Source organism: Manis javanica, chromosome 15 (genome assembly GCF_040802235.1).
Source record: "Manis javanica isolate MJ-LG chromosome 15, MJ_LKY, whole genome shotgun sequence".
NCBI lineage: Eukaryota > Metazoa > Chordata > Mammalia > Pholidota > Manidae > Manis > Manis javanica.
In genome coordinates this window covers 66,395,893-66,414,611 of record NC_133170.1, presented here as the reverse complement: position 1 = coordinate 66,414,611, position 18,719 = coordinate 66,395,893, and the positions used below count along the sequence as shown (strand labels likewise).

The window sequence follows — 18,719 nt, the reverse complement described above, 5'->3', positions numbered from 1 at the left end:
ACTAACTGTAGTCTCAGGGGCAATGACCACTGACTTCTGGGCTGCCACCCTGCCCCTCTTAGACTCAGAGAACCATGTAGCCCAGGTGACATGGTGGCTGGCAGGGGTGGGGCAGTGAGGCCCTGTGTGGAGGGGTCCTGGGGGCACCCCCTTGAGGGTCATTGCTGGGTAGAGACCCTCACTGAGCAGTCACAGGGACAAGCTGGTGTGTCTGGAAACCTAGGGACTTTCTGCCTTGTGATGTTTTTCTTCGAAGGTTGGACAAATGACCCAGGCAGGCCTCCTGGAGCACCTGAAGCTTGAGAACGTGTCCCTGTCCCACCAGCTGACTGAAACGCAGCACAGGTCCATCAAAGAGAAGGAGCGCATTGCTGTCCAGCTGCAGGGCATCGAGGTAGGGGCCAGGCTGCCCTGGCTTTGGAGTGTTGGCTTTTTTTGGGGGGTGGGGTGGGGGGCATCTTTTTTTTTAAACCGGTTAAAAAAATATGCAAGTGTGTATGTACATTTACAAAAACAGTGTTGTATATACACATACATATGTCTTAAAAATACTCTTTTGAGAGACTGCAGAAATCTGAGTCCTAGGGAACCCATTGCTCCCACACACCAAAGTTCTTCACGCTCACCTCTGAGTTGTCTGTGGCAACGGGGCTGTCTCCAAGCTGCCTGGGCCTAGCACTTGTGCAGGTGCTGGGCAGAGAGTGCAGGGAGGGAGACATTGAATGTGTTGTATCTACGAGCATTCAGAGCCCATTGTAATGAGCATTTTCTTGTCTGAGCACTCAACTGCATTACCATGTAGTCCTAGCTAAGATTACAGCTGGCTGCTTTGGCAGATTTTTCCGTGAGGATGCGATGCAAAAGCTCTAACCTATTCTCTTTTTAGCTGTGAGACCCTCTGACAGTTTTTTAATCTCTCCAAGCCTCATTCACTTTTTTATAAAATGAGGATAATAGTACCTACATAACAGGCTGTTGGGAAAAGTAAAGAAGGAAAAAGGCACGCAACTTCGGGGTGTGACCCCACAGTGCTTTGCTGACTGCATCAACCCCCTGTAGTTGTGTAAAAGTCAGGTTTTGGGGCAAGTGTGCTCCCTGTCTCCCCACCTCTCCATGTGTCCCTTTGTCCTCATGGGTAATGTGGGTGATGGAAGAGAATCATGTCACATCAGATGTGCTTCTGGGGCTCAATGTCAGAGACTGAATAATGTTAAGTTATAAATGACTCAAAAGAAACATACCTAGACATTGGGCATTACTGCACAGTCAAAACATCAGGAATGCCACCTTTGTCTCATGGCCTCTGGTCTCTGGTTTTACCATGTGGTACAAAGAGATAATCTTGTGAAAGAGAATGTCCCAAGGGTCACACTTCAAAAGTAGGGACTTGAGAGGCAGCCACGGAGGCTCCATTCATCACTTCACATTAGTTCTCAGAACTGGGCTGTGCCTGCTTCTCCTTTTGGCCAGGTGTGAGGGGTAGCAGAGGGAACATGGGTGGAGGAAAGGAGGGCTGCCTATCCTCTGAGCCTCGGGAGGTCACTAGCCTTCCATCCCTGTGGCCCTTAGCTCCTCCATTTGTGTAGTGAGGACAGCAATGTCAACAGGAGCCTCTTCCTAGGGACACGTTTCTGTGCTCAGTTTGCTGTGGCTCTCAGGTCATTCTGCTTTTTACTTATTTATTTTTACATTTAAAAGTAGTTCACACTTTATAGTCCTTCATTTTATTTTTATATTTTAATTACTCATTTTTTTAATTGAGGTACATAGAGTAAAATGCACAAATCTTAGTATGCGGCCCAGTGAATTTTTGACAACATGTATATACTCATGTAACCATCACAAAGATCAAGATATCAAATATTTTCACAAATTTCTTTTCCCCCTTCAGCTATTTATCATGCTTTTTAAAAAAAACTCTGTTCTTCTGGACCTAGGCAGATATGTTGGACCAGGAAGCAGCCTTTGTGCAGATTCAGGAGGCAAAGACAATGGTGGAGGAGGACCTGCAGAGGAGGTTGGAGGAGTTCGAGGATGAGAAGGAGCAGCTACAGCAGATGGCAGCCTCAGCAACAGCCCTGGAGCAGCAGTTAGAGCAGGCAAGCCCCAGCAGCGGCCTCCCTGGATGCCCCCAGGCGCCATGCAGCTGTCCTTGCATGGCTGGCCTCAGTGTACACATTGGTGCTGGCCTGTCCATCACATCACCAGACCTGGCAAGGGGTTTACTTCTGCTCATGTTCTTCTACACCAGAACTTACATACAGCCTCCAGAATTCCCATCCAAATTGTTTAAAAGCTGAACAGAGAACATGGGTGAAGTCCTGGAGCAGAATGGTGTTTTCATTCGGGAGCAGTCATGTTGAATCTGGCTCTTTTTTTCCAGGTGACACTGACTTTGCATCAGCGAGACCAGCAGCTGGAGGCTTTGCAGCAGGAGCACCTGGACCTGTTGAAGCAGCTCACCACTGCACAGGAGACTTTGCAAGCCAAGGAGCAGTCCCTGAATGGCCTGCAGGTGCACTGTGACGAGCTGCAGGCCAGGCTGGAGGAGCTGCAGGGGGAGGCTGCCTCCAGGGACGAGGCAATCTGCTTCCTGCAGAATGAGAAGATTGTCTTAGAGGTGGCTCTGCAAGCAGCCAAGAGTGGCAGGGAAGAATTTGATACAGGAGCAAAAAGCTTGGAAGAAGGTTCCGAGGGAACATCAGAGACTTTAGAACAGTTGAGTCAAGAATTAGCCATCAAGTCTAACCAGGTAACGTGGTTTGCTGCCATCTGTTATGAGTCAGAATCATACATGCAAGAAAATGCTGATTGTATGGTCCTTTCTCTGAACACCTTGTTTTGTAAACGAAGGAGAATGCCTCCAGAGCAGGGCCCAGGGCTAGCTGGGGGCATGTTTCCAGTGCTGCATTGGCAGCTGAGGGTGTAGGACTGGGAAACCGAGCTACATTTGGGGCTTTGAAAGTCATACAGGTAGAACAGAAAAGCTGAGGGTGTGAAGGAGGAGAGTTGGTGTCAGGGAACGCCCCCCCTTGAGCATCAAGGACAACAGGAATCAGTAACACATTTCCCCTTTGGAAGGTAAAGTGAAGGGAGGCCGTGTTCTCCTAACAAACCCTGACTATTCCTAAATTACACTCTATGGCGGTAGCTAAGGCAAGTCACTGATGCAGTAGGGGAATCGTTCAGAGTTGTGTGAATTCTCTTGACAAATTGATTTTATTGACTGTTAGCTAGGGAAGAGAGACAGTTGACACTTGAAAACTCTGAAAGAGACATTTGGTGGTACTAGGCCTTATTTAGCGTGTTTAAATTTTGTATGTGTTGTTAACAAAGTCACTGGTAGTTATACTTTGGATTAAGATTATTATCCTGCAGGTGGAGTAGGGAGGGAGGAGTGGCAGCATTCCTTCACTGGGAAGGTCTTTCTAACCCTAAAAGCTGTTTCCTTAACACAGGACAGAGAGCCACCCTGTTGACTAAAACCAACAGTGTAGTCTGCACACATGAGACCCCATGTAATACGTGCATGTCCCTTATAGGTGGAGCAACTGCAGCAGGAGACTGCCAGTCTTAGAAAGCAGACTCAGAAAATAAAGGACCAGTTTCTTCAACAAAAGGTAAAAGCATGTTATTCTTTATGTGAAGCAAGTGTGTGAAAAAAGTTCCTTGTGCTGTGATCACTTCACTAGGACAAAACTAATTCAGAGGAGGGTGACATGGAGACACCTTCAGTTTTTGGAGGCACTTCACTAGTTCTATGCCATCCTCGCTCATCCCATTAACACCTCCAGAGGGTACATTTTCAGTGGGTTGGCATCCCTGATCACTCAAATCATGCCCCTTGGTCATGCCAGAGAGTGTGTGCTGCTACCACAGAGGCTGACAGTAAACATGGTTGTGAAAAAATACACTGCAGTCCAGCATGGATGAGACATGTATAGGCCAAAGGGCATGGCACAGGTCTCGTGTTAGTAAAGCTCATGTTTCTGGTTGGAAGAATGAGTGCAAGGTGTCACTCGGCGCCAGGATCTGAGGCAGGATGACCCTGAGGGAGGGATCTTTATTGCTGAGGTATGAGCCAGGGGGTCCCTGTAAGAAACCAGGCAGTGTGGCAGAAGGGCAGAGTCTCCAGGCTCCCCAGAGAAGGTGGAAAGCTAAGGCTCCCAGCAGTGGCTCAGATGCTCCAAGCATCTCTAAGACCTGCTCAGATGCACAAAACAGCAGCGTGTCTCAGTGATTGGTACCTTGGATCTGGTGATGTATGTTATCTTTAGCCCGTAAACAGTTAAGCCTCAGAGAAGTGGTGAGTGTTTCTGTTTAAGCCAGTTGACCCTGTGCTGGCTGCAGCTTCCATCTTTTGAGCAGGTGATGGTGGAGGCCTACCGGCGGGATGCCTCCTCCAAAGACCAGCTCACTAGTGAACTGAAGGCCACAAAGAAGCGGCTCGACACAGAGGTGAAGGAGCTGAGGCAGGAGGTACTTCAGCTTCAGGGAGAGAAGAGGTCCACAGAGATAGAGCATTCACGCTTACAAAAGGATGTGTCCCGGGTCCATCAGCAGATCGCAGATCTTGAAGGGCATCTGCAATCAGTGCAGCAGGAGCGAGACCAGATGGAGGCACACTTACAGGTCTGGGGCGAGTGGTTTGTGGAGCTCTCTGGGGGTGGAGGGGAGAAGGAGAGGCTCCCATCCTGTTGAGGCAGGCTTCTCCGGAGCTGCCAGCCACAGGAGACTCAGCCGCCAGGGAGTCTCCTAGGCTGAGGGATGGCAGGGCATTCTGTGCCATATGCATGAGGAAGGTGCGGCCTGGTCAGTCCCACTGCAGCAGCCGGCTCGGACTGGAAGTCTTAGTGCAGTGGGCCTTGCGATGGATCTTGTGCTTGGGTGGAGGTCCCCAAGGTCAGGGAGGTGAGCCCAGGAACTTGATGAGATGATGGTGGCTGGACTCCCGAGGGGTAGGGGAGAGAGACTTCAGTGCAGAGCTTCTCCTGTGGCTTGAAATGGAGGGATGAGCAGTAAGCTTGGGGTGGTGGTGGGCAGGCTGTTAGACTAAGGGCTCCATCAATAGGTGATGTTTGAAATTCCCAAGAGGGCCAGGTGGAATCCAGATTGGCAGGAGGAGTTGTAGGAACAGATGCTGGAGCTGGGAGTGTGCAGGTGGGAGAAATGGCCAGGAGAGCACATGTGTGCGTGAAGGTGTGCAGTGTGAGTGCCCGAGCATCCTGGGACTGGAGAGGCAGCCAGTGAGGCAGGAGGGCAGGGGCCCTCCTACAGTGGTTCCCAGCTCACTCCAGCAGTGCTCTTCCTGGGGTCTGTCCAACTCTGGACACATGCAGCTGGGGACACTGGACCTTTATAAAGTGATCATTTATAAAAAGGCAAGCCTCTTGGCCTCCAGGGCAGCCTTGAAAGGGCACAGTTCCCATGAGGCAGATCACGGACTTGAGCTGTAAAGGGGTTTTGCACACCTCACTTTGTTGCCTCCCTTCGTCTGAAGACTTTGCAGTTCGATAAAGAGCAGATGGTCGCTCTCACAGAGGCCAACGAGGCACTTAAGAAACAGATAGAGGAGCTGCAGCAAGAAGCTACAAAGTAAGTGGGCTGTTAGGCGTGTGTTGGTGGGAGGAGTGGTTGTGGGCAGTGTGAGCTGGGGATGCAGTGCCCTCCAAGGGCCAGAGAGACCCAAGCACACCGTCTGCTGACCCCTTGCCAAGGAGAAAAAACACTGGTGTCCTTGGCTCTATGGGACATGCTGTCATTCCTCTAATAAGTGCCCTTTGGTTTCTGTTTCCATGTCAAGTGCATGCTATGGTGCCCTTTTCCCCGAGCTCCCTGAGCAGGGCTGACATTTGTGTTCATCCCTTGTGCGTGCACGCGCGCGCGCGCGCACACACACACACACACACACTTTAACCCCTTGGTGAAAAGTGCACCACTTTGTTCTTATCAGCCAGTGTTATACTCATGATCCTGGCCATTGACTTTGTTGCCGCTGTTCAAGAATTCTGGGAACATTTCTCTCTGGAGGAGAGGGCTATGCTGTGCCTTGGAGAGATCATCTAAACAGCTCCAGGAGGGGGAAGGGCAGAATTAAGTGCAGTGCAGGGCTGTGGAGGGCACCTGATTCTGGGCAGTGCAGCAGCTGGAGAGGAGCAGGGCTGGGGACAGCCTCCCCCCAGAGCCCTCAAGTCAGGAGCTGGAGAGAGATAAGGATGGATTTCCAAGAAATGCTCAGCCTCCCCTTGTATGTGAGAAAGCCTAAAGTCATGTCCAAGGTGAGTCCAGATTTCCCTCTGTCCCCTCTGCCACGCCCTAGGGCCATCACTGAACAGAAGCAGAAGATGAGACGGCTGGGCTCAGACCTGACCAGTGCTCAGAAGGAGATGAAGACCAAGCACAAGGCCTACGAGAACGCTGTGGGTATCCTCAGCCGCCGCCTGCAGGAGGCCCTCACAGCCAAGGAGTCAGCTGAGACAGAGCTGAGCCAGCTGAGAGCCCATGCGACAGATGGTGGCAGTGACCTCATTCTACACGTGGGTAACTTGTCTGCTCCTGGCCAGGGTTTTGGGGGATAGGACAGGTGGGGGCCGTGGTGGAGGAGGGGGCAGGGAGGGCTGGGGTCAGGGTTTTGGACTTACTCATCCATATGATAGAAAGCAGGCCAATGGTTGGGTGGGGTGAGACCTGCCTGCTCTCCTGGTGGTGGGACTGAAGGCAGTTGGAGGGCAGGAGAGGCCTGATAGGGAGCCAGGTGGGCTTCCCTGCAGTAGCTCAGGCATGATGGGAACTAGACAAGGTACAGAATAGGAACCGGAGTGAGGGGGCACCAGCAGCTCGTGGTCAGTGCCGGGAGGGAACAGCATGTGTGCACGCAGGACGGGCCCTCACTGCCCAGGTTGAGAGTGGGTTGCAGGTGGCCCTGTGGTGCCTGGCATAGCATCATTCTGGAGGAATCAGGGAAGGAGGTCTGTTGGGGGGAGTCAAGGGTTGCAAGTGGCTATGAAACAGACAGACTCAGGAGGAAGAGGGACCCTGCACACAGGTGAGGGTCTGGAACAGTTTTTCCCACTGTAGGTCATGAAGCAAAAGCCTTTTGCTTTTGGGTTATTTTTTAGGATAAACAGAGTAAATGGCATCCCTGAGGAGGATGGAGGATGGGGACAGTAGGGTGGGGTATGTGGTTTGCAGGGGTTGTTTGCATGACCAGTTTCCTCAATGTCACTCTGTGTTCAGTGACAGCACCCTGGTTCCCCACATCCCTGCCAGCCCTGGGTCAGGGGCAAAGCTACCTGAGTAAACTGACTGGCATCTCATTGATTACTCTCCCACTTGAATCATTCCCTAATCAGCAGTTTCTTTTGGGAATTTTGTCTCCGTTTCCATGCCATTAAAGAAACTGCAAGCAGAGATAGCCCATATCATAGTAGTGTTTTCTTGTCAAATTTAATAAATTAAATACTCCTTTTCCCTTGCTAACTTTATAAATGTCTAGAGAGGAGAATTTATTCAATTGCAGTTTCCCTTCTACTTTAAAATATTGTTCTTTTGACTTGTTCATTATGCTTCAGAAGATTGGAGACTGACGAGAATTAGGCTTGAGATGGATTAATGATTGTGCATTGAGCATTGACTCCCCTATACAGAATTTTATTGTTGTTAACAACCATTTGATCAATAAATATGAGAGATGCCCTCTCAAAAAAAAAAAAATGCAAATGCCCCAGAGAAGTAAATCTTTTAAGCTATTGTCCTTTGACATGTTTGACAGAGACAACGGACACAAAGTTGCAGGTGGGAAAAGTCAAAAAGCTAGGGGGATGGAAGTCCCAAACACAATTCATCTACTATAGAAATTTGTCTAAGGCTTGTGCGATTTTATAAGATGTAACATAGTGCTTTATTTGACTATCATAAGGATTAACTAATTTTATTAAATGTAAAATATTCTAAAAATATATATATATATATATTGTTCTTTTGGCTCACTGGCACCAAGTAGGGTCTGTCACCCACTGCTTTGCACCTCTGATTCCCAAGAACTGGAATCCTGCTGAGGCTGCACCTCACCACTTGTAAGTTGGGCACCTCAGGCAGGCTGTCCACCCTCAGACCCTCAGTAAAATGAGGCCGAAATGAGGTAAACAGTGGAGCGTCCCTCACTAGGAAGGCTGAGTGCTCAGAACAGCGCCTGCACCAGATCAAGACTGTGCATGTGCACACACTTGTACAGTTACATGCCTATGTGCACATGTGTGTGCATGCACGTATATGTGGTACTCATCATACTATGCTTGGTTCAACTTACTTGCCACAGATAGTAATTTGTAGCCTTAACTGCAAGTCAAAATTTTTCTGTATTTTCAAAGCCTTTAATGGGAGAAGTTATTTGTGAGTCATTAACATGTGTTTGCTTTGGCCAGTTGATCAAGTCCTTTAAGGAAAGAGAAGTGCTGTACAATGGCCAGCAGCCTCACACCATAGGTGTGATACATGGCTACCCTGGGAGGAAAGGGAGGCACCTGTCATGTGGCCATTTTGAGGCCCAGAACAAAACTCACCTCTCACCATGGCTGTTAGGAGAGAATCCAGGCCCTGGAGGTAGAGCTGCAGACCGTTGGCCACAGCAAGATGATGCTGGAGAAGGAGCTCCAGGATGTCATCACGCTGACTAGCCAGGAGTTGGAGGAGCACCAGGAGAAGGTGCTGGAGCTAGAGGACGAGGTAGGCTGAGCTCCCCTGCAGTAAGTCAAGGAGACAGGCCACACTGCCCTGGTGTAGGGGCCTGACTGCTGGGCATTGCCACTCTGCATTTCTGTGTCTGACCTCTTCCTTGGATCTTTGACCACCTGCATGTCCAAACACCCCCATGCATCTCGCAGCACAAGTGCTCTAGCAAGGACAACTGTGTTCATTGCTTCGTGCGGTGGTTGTCAGAGTTCTTAGGGGCAGCTGTGCTCCCATTTAGAATGCTTTGGTTGCAAGTAACAAGAAACCCAGCTCAAACTGATTTACACCTTCAAAAAAACTCCATGTAATTCTTACTCCCTGAAACAGTTGTGGCTTCAAGAAGGTGCCACACACAATAGCTTGGTGAAACCACCAAGGGCTCTGCATAGGGTCCCAAGGCTCCAGTGTGGCTGTCAGCATGCAGGGCTCTGTGCATTGTTCACCAGCTCTGTGTCACATTCAGCCCCAAGGCCACCTGAGTTGTGACCTAGACATGCTCCTCCAGGAGCATATGGTCCCCAGGAGCAGGCTGGGTGTTGACTGTGAAGCTTGCAGGGAACCCAAAGGTAGCCATGAGGCAAGCATGCTGCAGCTGGTGTGGCTCATGGGCTCCAGGGTCATTTATTGTGTTCCAGTGTTAGCAATTCTGTTTCTGGCTGTGATTGCTCTGTCACCCAGAACATAATTACATAACTTCACAGTGACTTTGGTTTGTTTCAGCTTCAAGAATCCAGGGGTTTTAGGAGGAAGATAAAGCACCTTGAAGAGTCAAATAAGAAGTTGGCTCTGGAATTAGAGCATGAGAGAGGGAAGCTTACTGGCCTTGGACAGTCCAACACAGCTTTGCGGGAACACAACGGCATCTTAGAGACAGCTTTAGCCAAGAGGGAAGCAGATCTCGTTCAGTTGAATCTTCAGGTATGCAAACTCATTTACCAGAAGCAGAGGGAGACTTACTGGACACCAGGAAGTGCTCTGAACATCTTACCAGTATTGTCTGTATTTAATCATCACAGCTTCCTGCAAGGAAAATGTTACACCTCCATCTCAGAGATGCAGAAACAGAGGCTCAAAGGATCTGGTGAATTCCCAAGCCTCCCTTCCTAACTCTGAGATCGGGGGTAGAGCTAGGGAACTTCTCACTCCCCCATAACTGAGTCATGGAAGAATGATCGTTAGTCCATCAGTTCCCTTGTGGGTGGGCCACTCCTGGTGACACAGCTCAAGGCATCTACACTCTGCATAAGGGACTCTTACCTGAGGGTCTCATGAAATGCAGACTAGGATTCAAAACCTGGCAAGGTTCTTGTTTCAGACTCAGTTCTTACTTCTCAGGCTCTGTAACCTCTTAGGTGATTGAGAAGAGTCAGCATTTCTGAAAGTCTCCCAGTGGCCATTTGCAGCCAAATCCAGCCCTGCCATGAGTTACCTAGCAATTGGAGGGCTTGCGGACTTCCATTTGACACTAGCTCACCACCACATCCCAGTGGCATTACCTCCCTCTCCATGAGGGCATCTGCACTTACAACCCCTGATCAGTGTGCATCTTTTGAGTTCCTAGCTATATACTTGAATGTGATCATATGACTGCACCCCTACAATCTCAGATTTCTGTTTCTGTAAGTGCTCTCCAGAAATAGAATTCTCCCTGCTTTCTTAGCTGGTATACCAGCGGGTAACATACTGTGATGTTGTGCTGCCATGCTCCTAGGTTCCCCAAGTGGCCTTGGTCAGCACAGTCATGCTGCCGCTGGGGCTCTGCAGGCTTTTGGAATTTGACATCCTTCCTCACCTACCACTTCTGCAATGTGTGTAGGTGCAGGCAGTTTTGCAACGTAAAGAGGAAGAGGACCGCCAGATGAAGCAGCTTGTCCAAGCTTTACAGGCTGCACTGGAGAAAGAAAAGGTGAAAGTACACAGCCTCAAGGAACAGGTATGTGGCCACCTTCTGACTGGTTCTAAACTGCAGCCTCAAGGAACCTTTGGAATGCAGTATCTCAGTGTCTAAAAACTGAGTGTGGGTACCCTTGACATATCAGTTCCTTTCCAAAAATTAACCATATGAATACCTTGGCTGACATGTTCTGAGAACAAAAGTGTCACTGCGGCATTAGTGACAGTGAGAAGCTGCAGAGAAGCCTAATGCTTATCAGTAGAAGAGTGGGCTTGGATTAAACTGAGATGCACTAGTGAGGGTCTAAGAAATGCACGCAGAGCTCCATAGATAGGCATTTTGCTAGGAAAAGATGTCCTGCATGTAGTGTTGAGTTTAAAGAGCAAACTACAGAACAATGTATGACCCCATTTGTAAAAAAAATGTTAAAAAAGCAACCAAGAAAGGTGGTTGCATAGACCCTTTGTCATTTTCTGCATATGGGGCAGCATTCCTAGCTGGCTGCTTTCCATCACGTGTTTACCAGTGCATGGGATCAGTCATCCATCAGAGAGGCCTGCCCTTAATACCCCTGCAAGCTAGAGCAGACCTCACACAATGTGTTCTCACTACAGAGCCTTGTCTGTTGTGTCTGTAGAGCTTTCTCATCATGAGGGCTGTCCCTCATTTATTGTCATATCCCCATGTCTGGCACAGAGCAGGTGCTCAGAATATGCTTGACATGTCCAAGGATATGTGTGACCTGGGTTTTGCCACATCCTTTAAAAATTTCTCCATGATTATGTAGTAGACATGGAAAGAAATAGTTCTTTATTTCTTGAATGAGACAGTAAAACTTTCTAAAGATAAAACTAGTTTTAAGATATATTAAGAATATTTTGATATGAACAATTACTGGCTTGTTCTTGACCTGCTTCAGCCTTATCTGTAGTCTGTGAGTGGAGATGATGCAGGTCTGACAGTTCTGAGCTGATCAGTTGCACTCCCTCCTTTTCTGACCCCAACTTCCTGTCTTTTGCTCTGTGCTCAGGTACCACTAATTTTATTCTTGCCTTAAAAACTAGGAAATTTGTAATTGAAAGTTCTGGGGAAATAATGTATATATGACTTGATTTCTTTAAGGGCAGTAATTGTGAATGATGCTTATTTATTTCCTGTTCTTGTGTTCCAAGTGCAGTTAGTCTGACTGTCCTGATTATAAAAAGAGTACATGCTAGTAAAAAAAAGAAAAAGTACAGGTCATCTTGAATCTCTACCTATGGACAACCACTATTAATGTCTTCTTTTGGAATTTTTTACTTATTTATAAGAGTTTTTCCTATGTTCATCTGTCATGTTATAAATATTTTTATTAAGCTTTTTTTAAATGAGCTTGCTGGTGCAGTTGAACAAGAAAACTAAATTATTAGGAAAAATGGAGAAGTCATTAAATTCTGAGAATTTGCTTTTCTCCTCAGAAACCTTGAGAGAAACAATTGTTAATTATGAAAAGGCCAGTTAATCATAAATGGATAACAATCAGTAGCTTTATTACAGTTAGTGTGAAGGAAAAGTAAATTCTTCCCCAAATACATGAACTATAAATAAATTTAACCAGAAATATGCAGGTATATTTGAAGAAGACTATACTATTTAGACCAAGAAAATCTTGAACAATTTATTTGTTCATTCAGCAAATTCCAGCAGCTGCATGTTGCATGTTTGATGCCAAGCAAGGGTTAGGTACTTGAGTCTTTTACGGGGAACTCAAGAGGCTTTGGGAGAAAACCCTGCAGGAGCAGCAGCTGGGGGCTGGCAGGTAGCTCTCACCCAGCACAGGCAACGCACTGGGCATCTTATGCATTGTTCTTGCGTTTGTACTTGACAGTGTTGGTGTCCCTCCTAGGTCACTGCTGCCAAGGCAGAAGCAGGACATAACCGCCGCCACCTGAAGGCTGCCACCTTGGAGCTGAGCGAGGTGAAGAAGGAGCTGCAGGCCAAGGAGCACCTGATGCAGGAGCTGCAGGCCGAGGCCCACGCTCTCCAGTGAGTGCCAGGCAGGCTGAGCAGGGCAGAGCAGGACCACTCAATGTCCTCATAAGGCTCCTGCTCCATCTCTAATGAGCACATTCAACACATTAGGGTCACCTGTGTTTTAGCAGATCACCTTGTATGCTGGTGGCAAATCTCAGGAGGTTGTACCTGATTCCTGTCTCAGAAGCCTGCAGCTTAACTCTGAAATTTCAGTCCTGATGCTGCTGGACTCTCTGCACCTTGCTGGTCCTTTGTTGAGAACAGTCCTCAAGAGTCTCCCAGGGTGAGGAGCACTGGCCTGAGAGCAGTGGCCCTCTGCCCCTGACTCACTGTGGACTCTGGTTAGGGCAGCCTCCAGGTGGACATGTGTAGGGATACATGTTGGGCAGTGCATGTGCATTAGTCCCTAAGGCACCACAGTCTGTAAAGTAGCTAAGGAAGCATTCCTCACAGGGGTTTTGTTGGTATTAGTCCAGACAGTACATTGTAAAGCTCCTAAAACAGTCCCTGCCTAGAGTGAGTATATGAGTTTTTGTCATTGGAAGTCTCACCCAGGATGTATAACACTGAGCTGACATTTCTGAGTGGAAAGGAAAGTTGGAAGGATGCTGTGATTTCATTCTTCCCTGTTTTTTACATCAGGATTCAGGATGGGAAACATTTCCAGGAAATCGCACAGTTCCAGGCAGAGTTGGCAGAGGCCCGAGCCCAGCTTCAGCTCCTACAGAAGCAGCTAGATGAGCAGCTAAACAAACAGCCCATAGGAAACCAAGAGGTGAGAGCCTCCAGGGCAGCATTACGTCTCCACTTACCAGGGCCTGCAGAGCCAGACTCTGCTGCTGAGCACACTGAGTTTCTCATTCACTGTCCACTTGGAAAGGGATGTTAATTTTTTCTAAGGATGATTATTAAACAATCACAGAGATAGAGTTCAAGCAACTGTGTAGTGCAAAAAAGCCATTTTAAATGTTTTTGGTCCTATGACTTTTCTCCCTCCTCTAGATGGAAAATCTCAAATGGGAGGTAGATCAGAAAGAGAGAGAAATCCAATCCTTAAAGCAGCAGCTGGACTTGACTGAACAACAAAATAAAAAAGAATTGGATGGTATACAACAGCTGCTGCAGGTATGTGTTGGGCAGGGTCCTGGGGCAGAGGCAGAGGCAGCATTGCCCAGGTTGGCTGATGGTCACAACACTGGCCCCAGGCAGCATGCCGAGTGTGAAACTTGAGCTGGCCATGAATTGAAGGCTCCCACCAAGCCATTCTGCCAACTTGACCCCATTTCAGAAAGAAGTCCAAGCCAACCGGCTAAGGAGACTGAGCAGACCACGGCCCCAGTGCCACACCTGGGGCTGAGCTGTGACAAGTACCGGAAATGGGATCTCATGAAGCCCAGTTAGTGAGACTGTACATGTGAAAAGTTTACCACTTTGTGATAAATTTTTCCACAAGGAAATCTATGTACAGTCTTGAGGAAATGATCAGGAACATAACTGTTGCTAAGATTCTTGATTGTAAATGTGTGGCTTGAATAGCAATTAGAATTGATTTATATTTCTCCTTAGTAACAGGTTTCTTGTAGTAGCTGACCTTGGAATTTAAACTTGTGACTTTTGGGGTTTATCGTAGAATGCAGATATGGGAGTATTATGGGTTCCTCACACAGGCTCTGAAACTTGGATAAGAAGATTGAGGGCATGATACAGCTGGGTGCTTTGCAGTTTAGACTATTCAGAGGAATTATGCTGAGATGGGAGCATCACATACTTCATCATATAAAAATTAGTGTTGTGTTATTAGCCCCTTAGAGTTGCGACATACAAACCAAGATCTTATCAGTGTGCTTAAGATCTTTTATCTTTTAAAAATCTGACTTCCTTTTCTGTAGAATATCAAATCTGAGTTGGAGATGGTGCAGGAAGACCTGTCCATGACCCAGAAAGATAAATTTATGCTTCAAGCTAAAGTGTCAGAACTGAAGAACAACATGAAGACTCTACTCCAGCAAAACCAGCAGCTCAAGCTGGACCTACGACGCAGCACAGCCAAGATGGTGACTGAGCCCACTCTAGCTTTGTTTGGACGGGAGGTTGGCAGATTTCCTAGGCTTTCAGACACAAAGTTATATTTAACCAACATTGAGCAACTATTGTGTGGAAATAAATGAAGATGGAATATTCTGCTTAGACAACAGGCCAATCATTTTATTTTGGTACCTTTTCCAAGAGAATGCTTGCTTCTTTCATACCATCTTGCTGTAAACCCAATGAGGGCATGGTTTGCCTGTGGCACCGAGCCCCTGCCTGCTGGGCAAGCCCAGTCGGGACAGCACTACTGTCGTGGGCTCTGCCCAGATGCGAACTTAATGCTTGTTTCCCCACTTGGTCTAGAGAAATACGTTCCAGTGCAAGACTGCTAAGATTCACAGGTTTATTTAGCATCGTTTGCCTATCTGTGGAAAAAGTCTGAAGTCCTAGGATGAGTTGGAAAACTGACTTAATCTCTTAGGGAAACTCAGAGTCAAGGCTGTGGTCTTCATGGAAAGCCCCTCTGTGGGAGCTGCCCTTTAAAATTCAGCTCTGTCCTCCTGAGGAGCTAGGACTGCATGGTTTATACTCAGTCATGTGCATTAGGAGGAGGCCTATTGATATCAGCCAGCATTCCTTGGGCCCCTGTGGCTGCCAGTGTTGCTGCCACAAAACAAAAACAGGAACAGGCCATCCAGGAAGTTGAGCTGGGGAGACCCCCGAGAGCACCTGTGGCAGTACAGACTGACAGGACAGGGTGGGGCGTCAGCCTTCGAGGAGAGGCTTTCCCTAACACTGTGTTTTTAAAAACAGAGGAAGGAACTCAAAGGTGAGGCTGGCTCTTCCAGTCCCGTGACACCAGTTAAGATCCCTGACTGCCCAGTCCCAGCCTGGCTGCTGGAGGAGCTGCTGCGGCCCCCACCTGCTGTGAGCAAGGAGCCCCTCAAGAACCTCAACAGCTGTCTCCAGCAACTGAAGTATGCTGCATGTTCTGAGCTCTGTTTCACTTATTCTTTAAAAGTAAATCACATGTTTAAATTGGAGGCATCTTCTCTGTTGCCAGCATTGAATGCCCAGCAGAGACTGAGCAAGTCTGTGTTAATGTTAATTGGGGTCACTCACCTCTCAATCCATGTTGTAAGGTGAGAATTGCCTAGAGCTAAACGACCCTGAGAAACCCTCAAGTCACCAGGACCTAATCCCTTAGATACCCCAAAGCTGACATTTTGTTCCCGTCAACATGAGGCCAATGTTTGGAGGACATGGCCACGTGGGGACATCTTTTTGGACCCTGTAAGTGGATGCCATGTTAACAGATCCTTGACTCTGCCTTTCCCACATTCTTCCTGAGCCTAAATCCATGTATTTGGAACCATTTGGCCTATTGATTACAGGGAATAATATTTTGAGAGTCCGTTAAGTTCTGTGACTACCATTGGTTTTGCTGGTCCCAATCAGAGAGGTTCAGTTGGCCCCTGAAGGTGCCACAGATGCATGAATGAACTGCTGTCCAGTTCAGGCAAGTTCCATTCAGGCATGTCAGGGTCCACGTGCATGTTAATGGACTGCCTGGGAAGGGACAGCATGTTTCCTGGCTCTTTAACTGGCATTCCTTCCTTCCTTGCTTCCTGTCTCCCCAGGCAGGAGATGGACAGCCTGCAGCGCCAGATGGAGGCACACACTGTCACGGTGCATGAGTCACTGTCATCGTGGACTCAGGGGGACCCCACCGCCATCCCTGCTCCCCCAGGAGACCACACCAACCCCAGAGGAGACACAGAGCTACATAGTCAGAGCAGGACCCCCAGAGAGGGACTGGAACAGTGACTGCCACACATCTGCACCTGGAGTGTTTGTAACTACTGAAAGGAATATTCTTTATCAATATTATTTATTGAATTTTGTGATCTATGTTTTTGTAAGAGATGGAAGTTAAGTTTTACATTTGCCTTTACAAGGGGTAAAATAACACATAAGAGCCAAGGCTTAGAGAAATAGTCATTTGTAGATCACAGCTTCTCCCACAAAATGACCAAATCTTAAAAACCTAGTTTAGATCTTAATGAAAAGTTTTTGAATGTGCCTGAAGGGTTATTTGTGAAGGAGAGATTGCCTTGAGCCAGCCAGCCAGTCACGAGTGGAAAGGGCACTAGCAGGTCTGGTTTCTTACTTTCTGTTTGATTCAGTGAAAGCTTCACCTCCCTGCAGGAACGGAACTTTATTTGCACCTTTGGTTTATATTTTATAATTTTCACTAGGCATCCTGCCCAAGAGGGTTGTATATAAATACTGAAAATCGTAATCTAATCTTTAAAAAGTATAAGTTCATATTATTTAAGAATGACATGAATTGATTTTTGACTGCCTTTGAAAGTCCACTGTCAGGATATTAATATACAGTAGGATTCAGGTGTCAGTCGGAAATTGTATTTTAAGAAATACAATTATTTTATTTACTCTGCCTTCTAAAACCACATATTCTTAGAAGGGTTGTTTTGGTTTTGCTGTATTGGTGTGCTTCTTTGCCCAGCACGTCTGGCCTGGTCTCCCATGAGGCCACCCTCAGAGGGTCGCAGCCTCCTTCCACCCAAGGCCGCTATCTGGAGGGACTGCCCGGAGCCCCAGCCCCATAGCCGCTCCACAGTCAGCATGCCCAGTATTTCCCCAAAGGCACCCACACACTTTTAAGTCTAGAAGCCGCCATAACAATGCCCCGCCCGTTGGAGAAAATGGCAGGTCTGTCCTTAGATCGGCTGTGCTCCCCTCTGCACAGTGCAGAGCCAGGTCACCCACAGGGCCTACTTGGAGCAAGTGGGCACCCCTTCCTTCTGCAACAGGCTCTGCTTGCCCACCTGTGCATGTGCGTGGTGTGTGCTCCTGTGTGGGTACTGTGTGTGGGTGTGCATGGTGTGGGTTCCTGCTCCTAGGCGTGCGTGTATGTGTTGGCACATGGGCATGAACACCTTGCATACTTGTGCATGAGGTCCTTGAGTGTGCATTGGCACGTCTTGTGGGTGTGGTGTGGGCCCGTTGCGCGAGTAGGCACTTTGTGTGATGGGCTTGTGCTTCACTGTGCAAGTGCACACCTGACAACAGTTCCTACCCTGCTCAGGCTGTTGCTGCCCCCACTTGGTCCCCAGTGAGCTCCACTCCAGCCCGGAGGAGACCTGTCTCCAGGGGCTTCTCCATCAGCTCTGTACCCAGAGCTCCATATCTCTGGGGTGGGCGTGGGGAGGGAATTTGCTGAGGGTTCACTACAGGCCAACCTGGGTACCGTGTCTGGAGTAGGAAACGGCCTGTGGCTATTGAGTCGCTGCTTTTCTTATCTTCTGAAGATCCTTGTGTTGTGGCTGTCAGGCAGATGCCCGGGCTGGCAGCTCCCAGGTGAAAAAGGCTGCCGCACTTAGATGAGACTCCTATGGCCCGGATTCCCCCAGAAGACGGAACCTCTCGTGGTGAAGGCACTGGTACACCGTGACTGCCGAGGCCCTAAGTTCGCAAAGTCACTGCAATGTTCATCCTGCTTCCATGAGTGTTTAGCAAACGTTAAACGTCACATGAAGATTCCTAATGGCAAAAGGGAGCGGAGTAGTCTGGGTGACAAATGACATGCGTCCTGGGGCTCGAGGTGAGTGGCCCTCGAGCCCCATGCAGACAGGCTCCAGGAGAGTCCGTGGTGGTGTCCTGGCTTATGATGGGATCCTGGACGGTGACATTTTACAGGTTCTGGACAGGTTGGTGGCTTTAAGTTACTCATTTCTACCAAAAAATTTTTCAAAAGGGAGTCCTCAGGTTGGGTGCTCAGGGGAAAGTTGTCACTGTGCACAATGAATTGTGATTTTAAAAAGCATGTTGACTTTCTTAGAAATTTAAGTGTGCTTGGGAATTTCTTAAATTTTGTGCAATAAACTATTTTTTGTTAAAGATTGTTGTATTTCAGTGGGGCCTTCATTTTAATGTGTGTGTTTTGTCATATTTGGGAGTAACTTTTATCTCATGTTGTTACAAATTTTGTTCAAATGCTTGCCTTAAAAGAATTTTATTGTTCAGCCAA

The 18,719-nt window shown here is 48.0% G+C and overlaps 1 protein-coding gene across 8 annotated transcripts in view; it reads left to right on the top strand.

Moving 5' to 3' along the window:
• GOLGA3 (golgin A3) overlaps positions 1 to 18,589 on the top strand; it is a 41,217-nt gene extending 22,628 nt beyond the window's left edge. For 7 of the 8 annotated variants that reach the window (XM_073223848.1, XM_073223845.1, XM_073223846.1 and 4 more), the window contains 16 exons: positions 257 to 394; positions 1,938 to 2,099; positions 2,384 to 2,752; positions 3,543 to 3,620; positions 4,369 to 4,632; positions 5,501 to 5,595; positions 6,320 to 6,536; positions 8,581 to 8,724; positions 9,451 to 9,648; positions 10,547 to 10,663; positions 12,510 to 12,649; positions 13,280 to 13,412; positions 13,640 to 13,762; positions 14,527 to 14,691; positions 15,479 to 15,642; positions 16,306 to 18,589. In XM_073223848.1, coding sequence (XP_073079949.1) covers positions 257 to 394; positions 1,938 to 2,099; positions 2,384 to 2,752; positions 3,543 to 3,620; positions 4,369 to 4,632; positions 5,501 to 5,595; positions 6,320 to 6,536; positions 8,581 to 8,724; positions 9,451 to 9,648; positions 10,547 to 10,663; positions 12,510 to 12,649; positions 13,280 to 13,412; positions 13,640 to 13,762; positions 14,527 to 14,691; positions 15,479 to 15,642; positions 16,306 to 16,492 — 2,694 coding nt within the window. In that variant the 3' untranslated portion in view covers positions 16,493 to 18,589. Of the gene's footprint in view, positions 1 to 256; positions 395 to 1,937; positions 2,100 to 2,383; positions 2,753 to 3,542; positions 3,621 to 4,368; positions 4,633 to 5,500; positions 5,596 to 6,319; positions 6,537 to 8,580; positions 8,725 to 9,450; positions 9,649 to 9,746; positions 9,812 to 10,546; positions 10,664 to 12,509; positions 12,651 to 13,279; positions 13,413 to 13,639; positions 13,763 to 14,526; positions 14,692 to 15,478; positions 15,643 to 16,305 lie in introns of those variants that run through there. The other variant, XR_012125933.1, reaches the window with a different exon arrangement.
• The last annotated feature ends 130 nt before the right edge of the window (positions 18,590 to 18,719 follow it).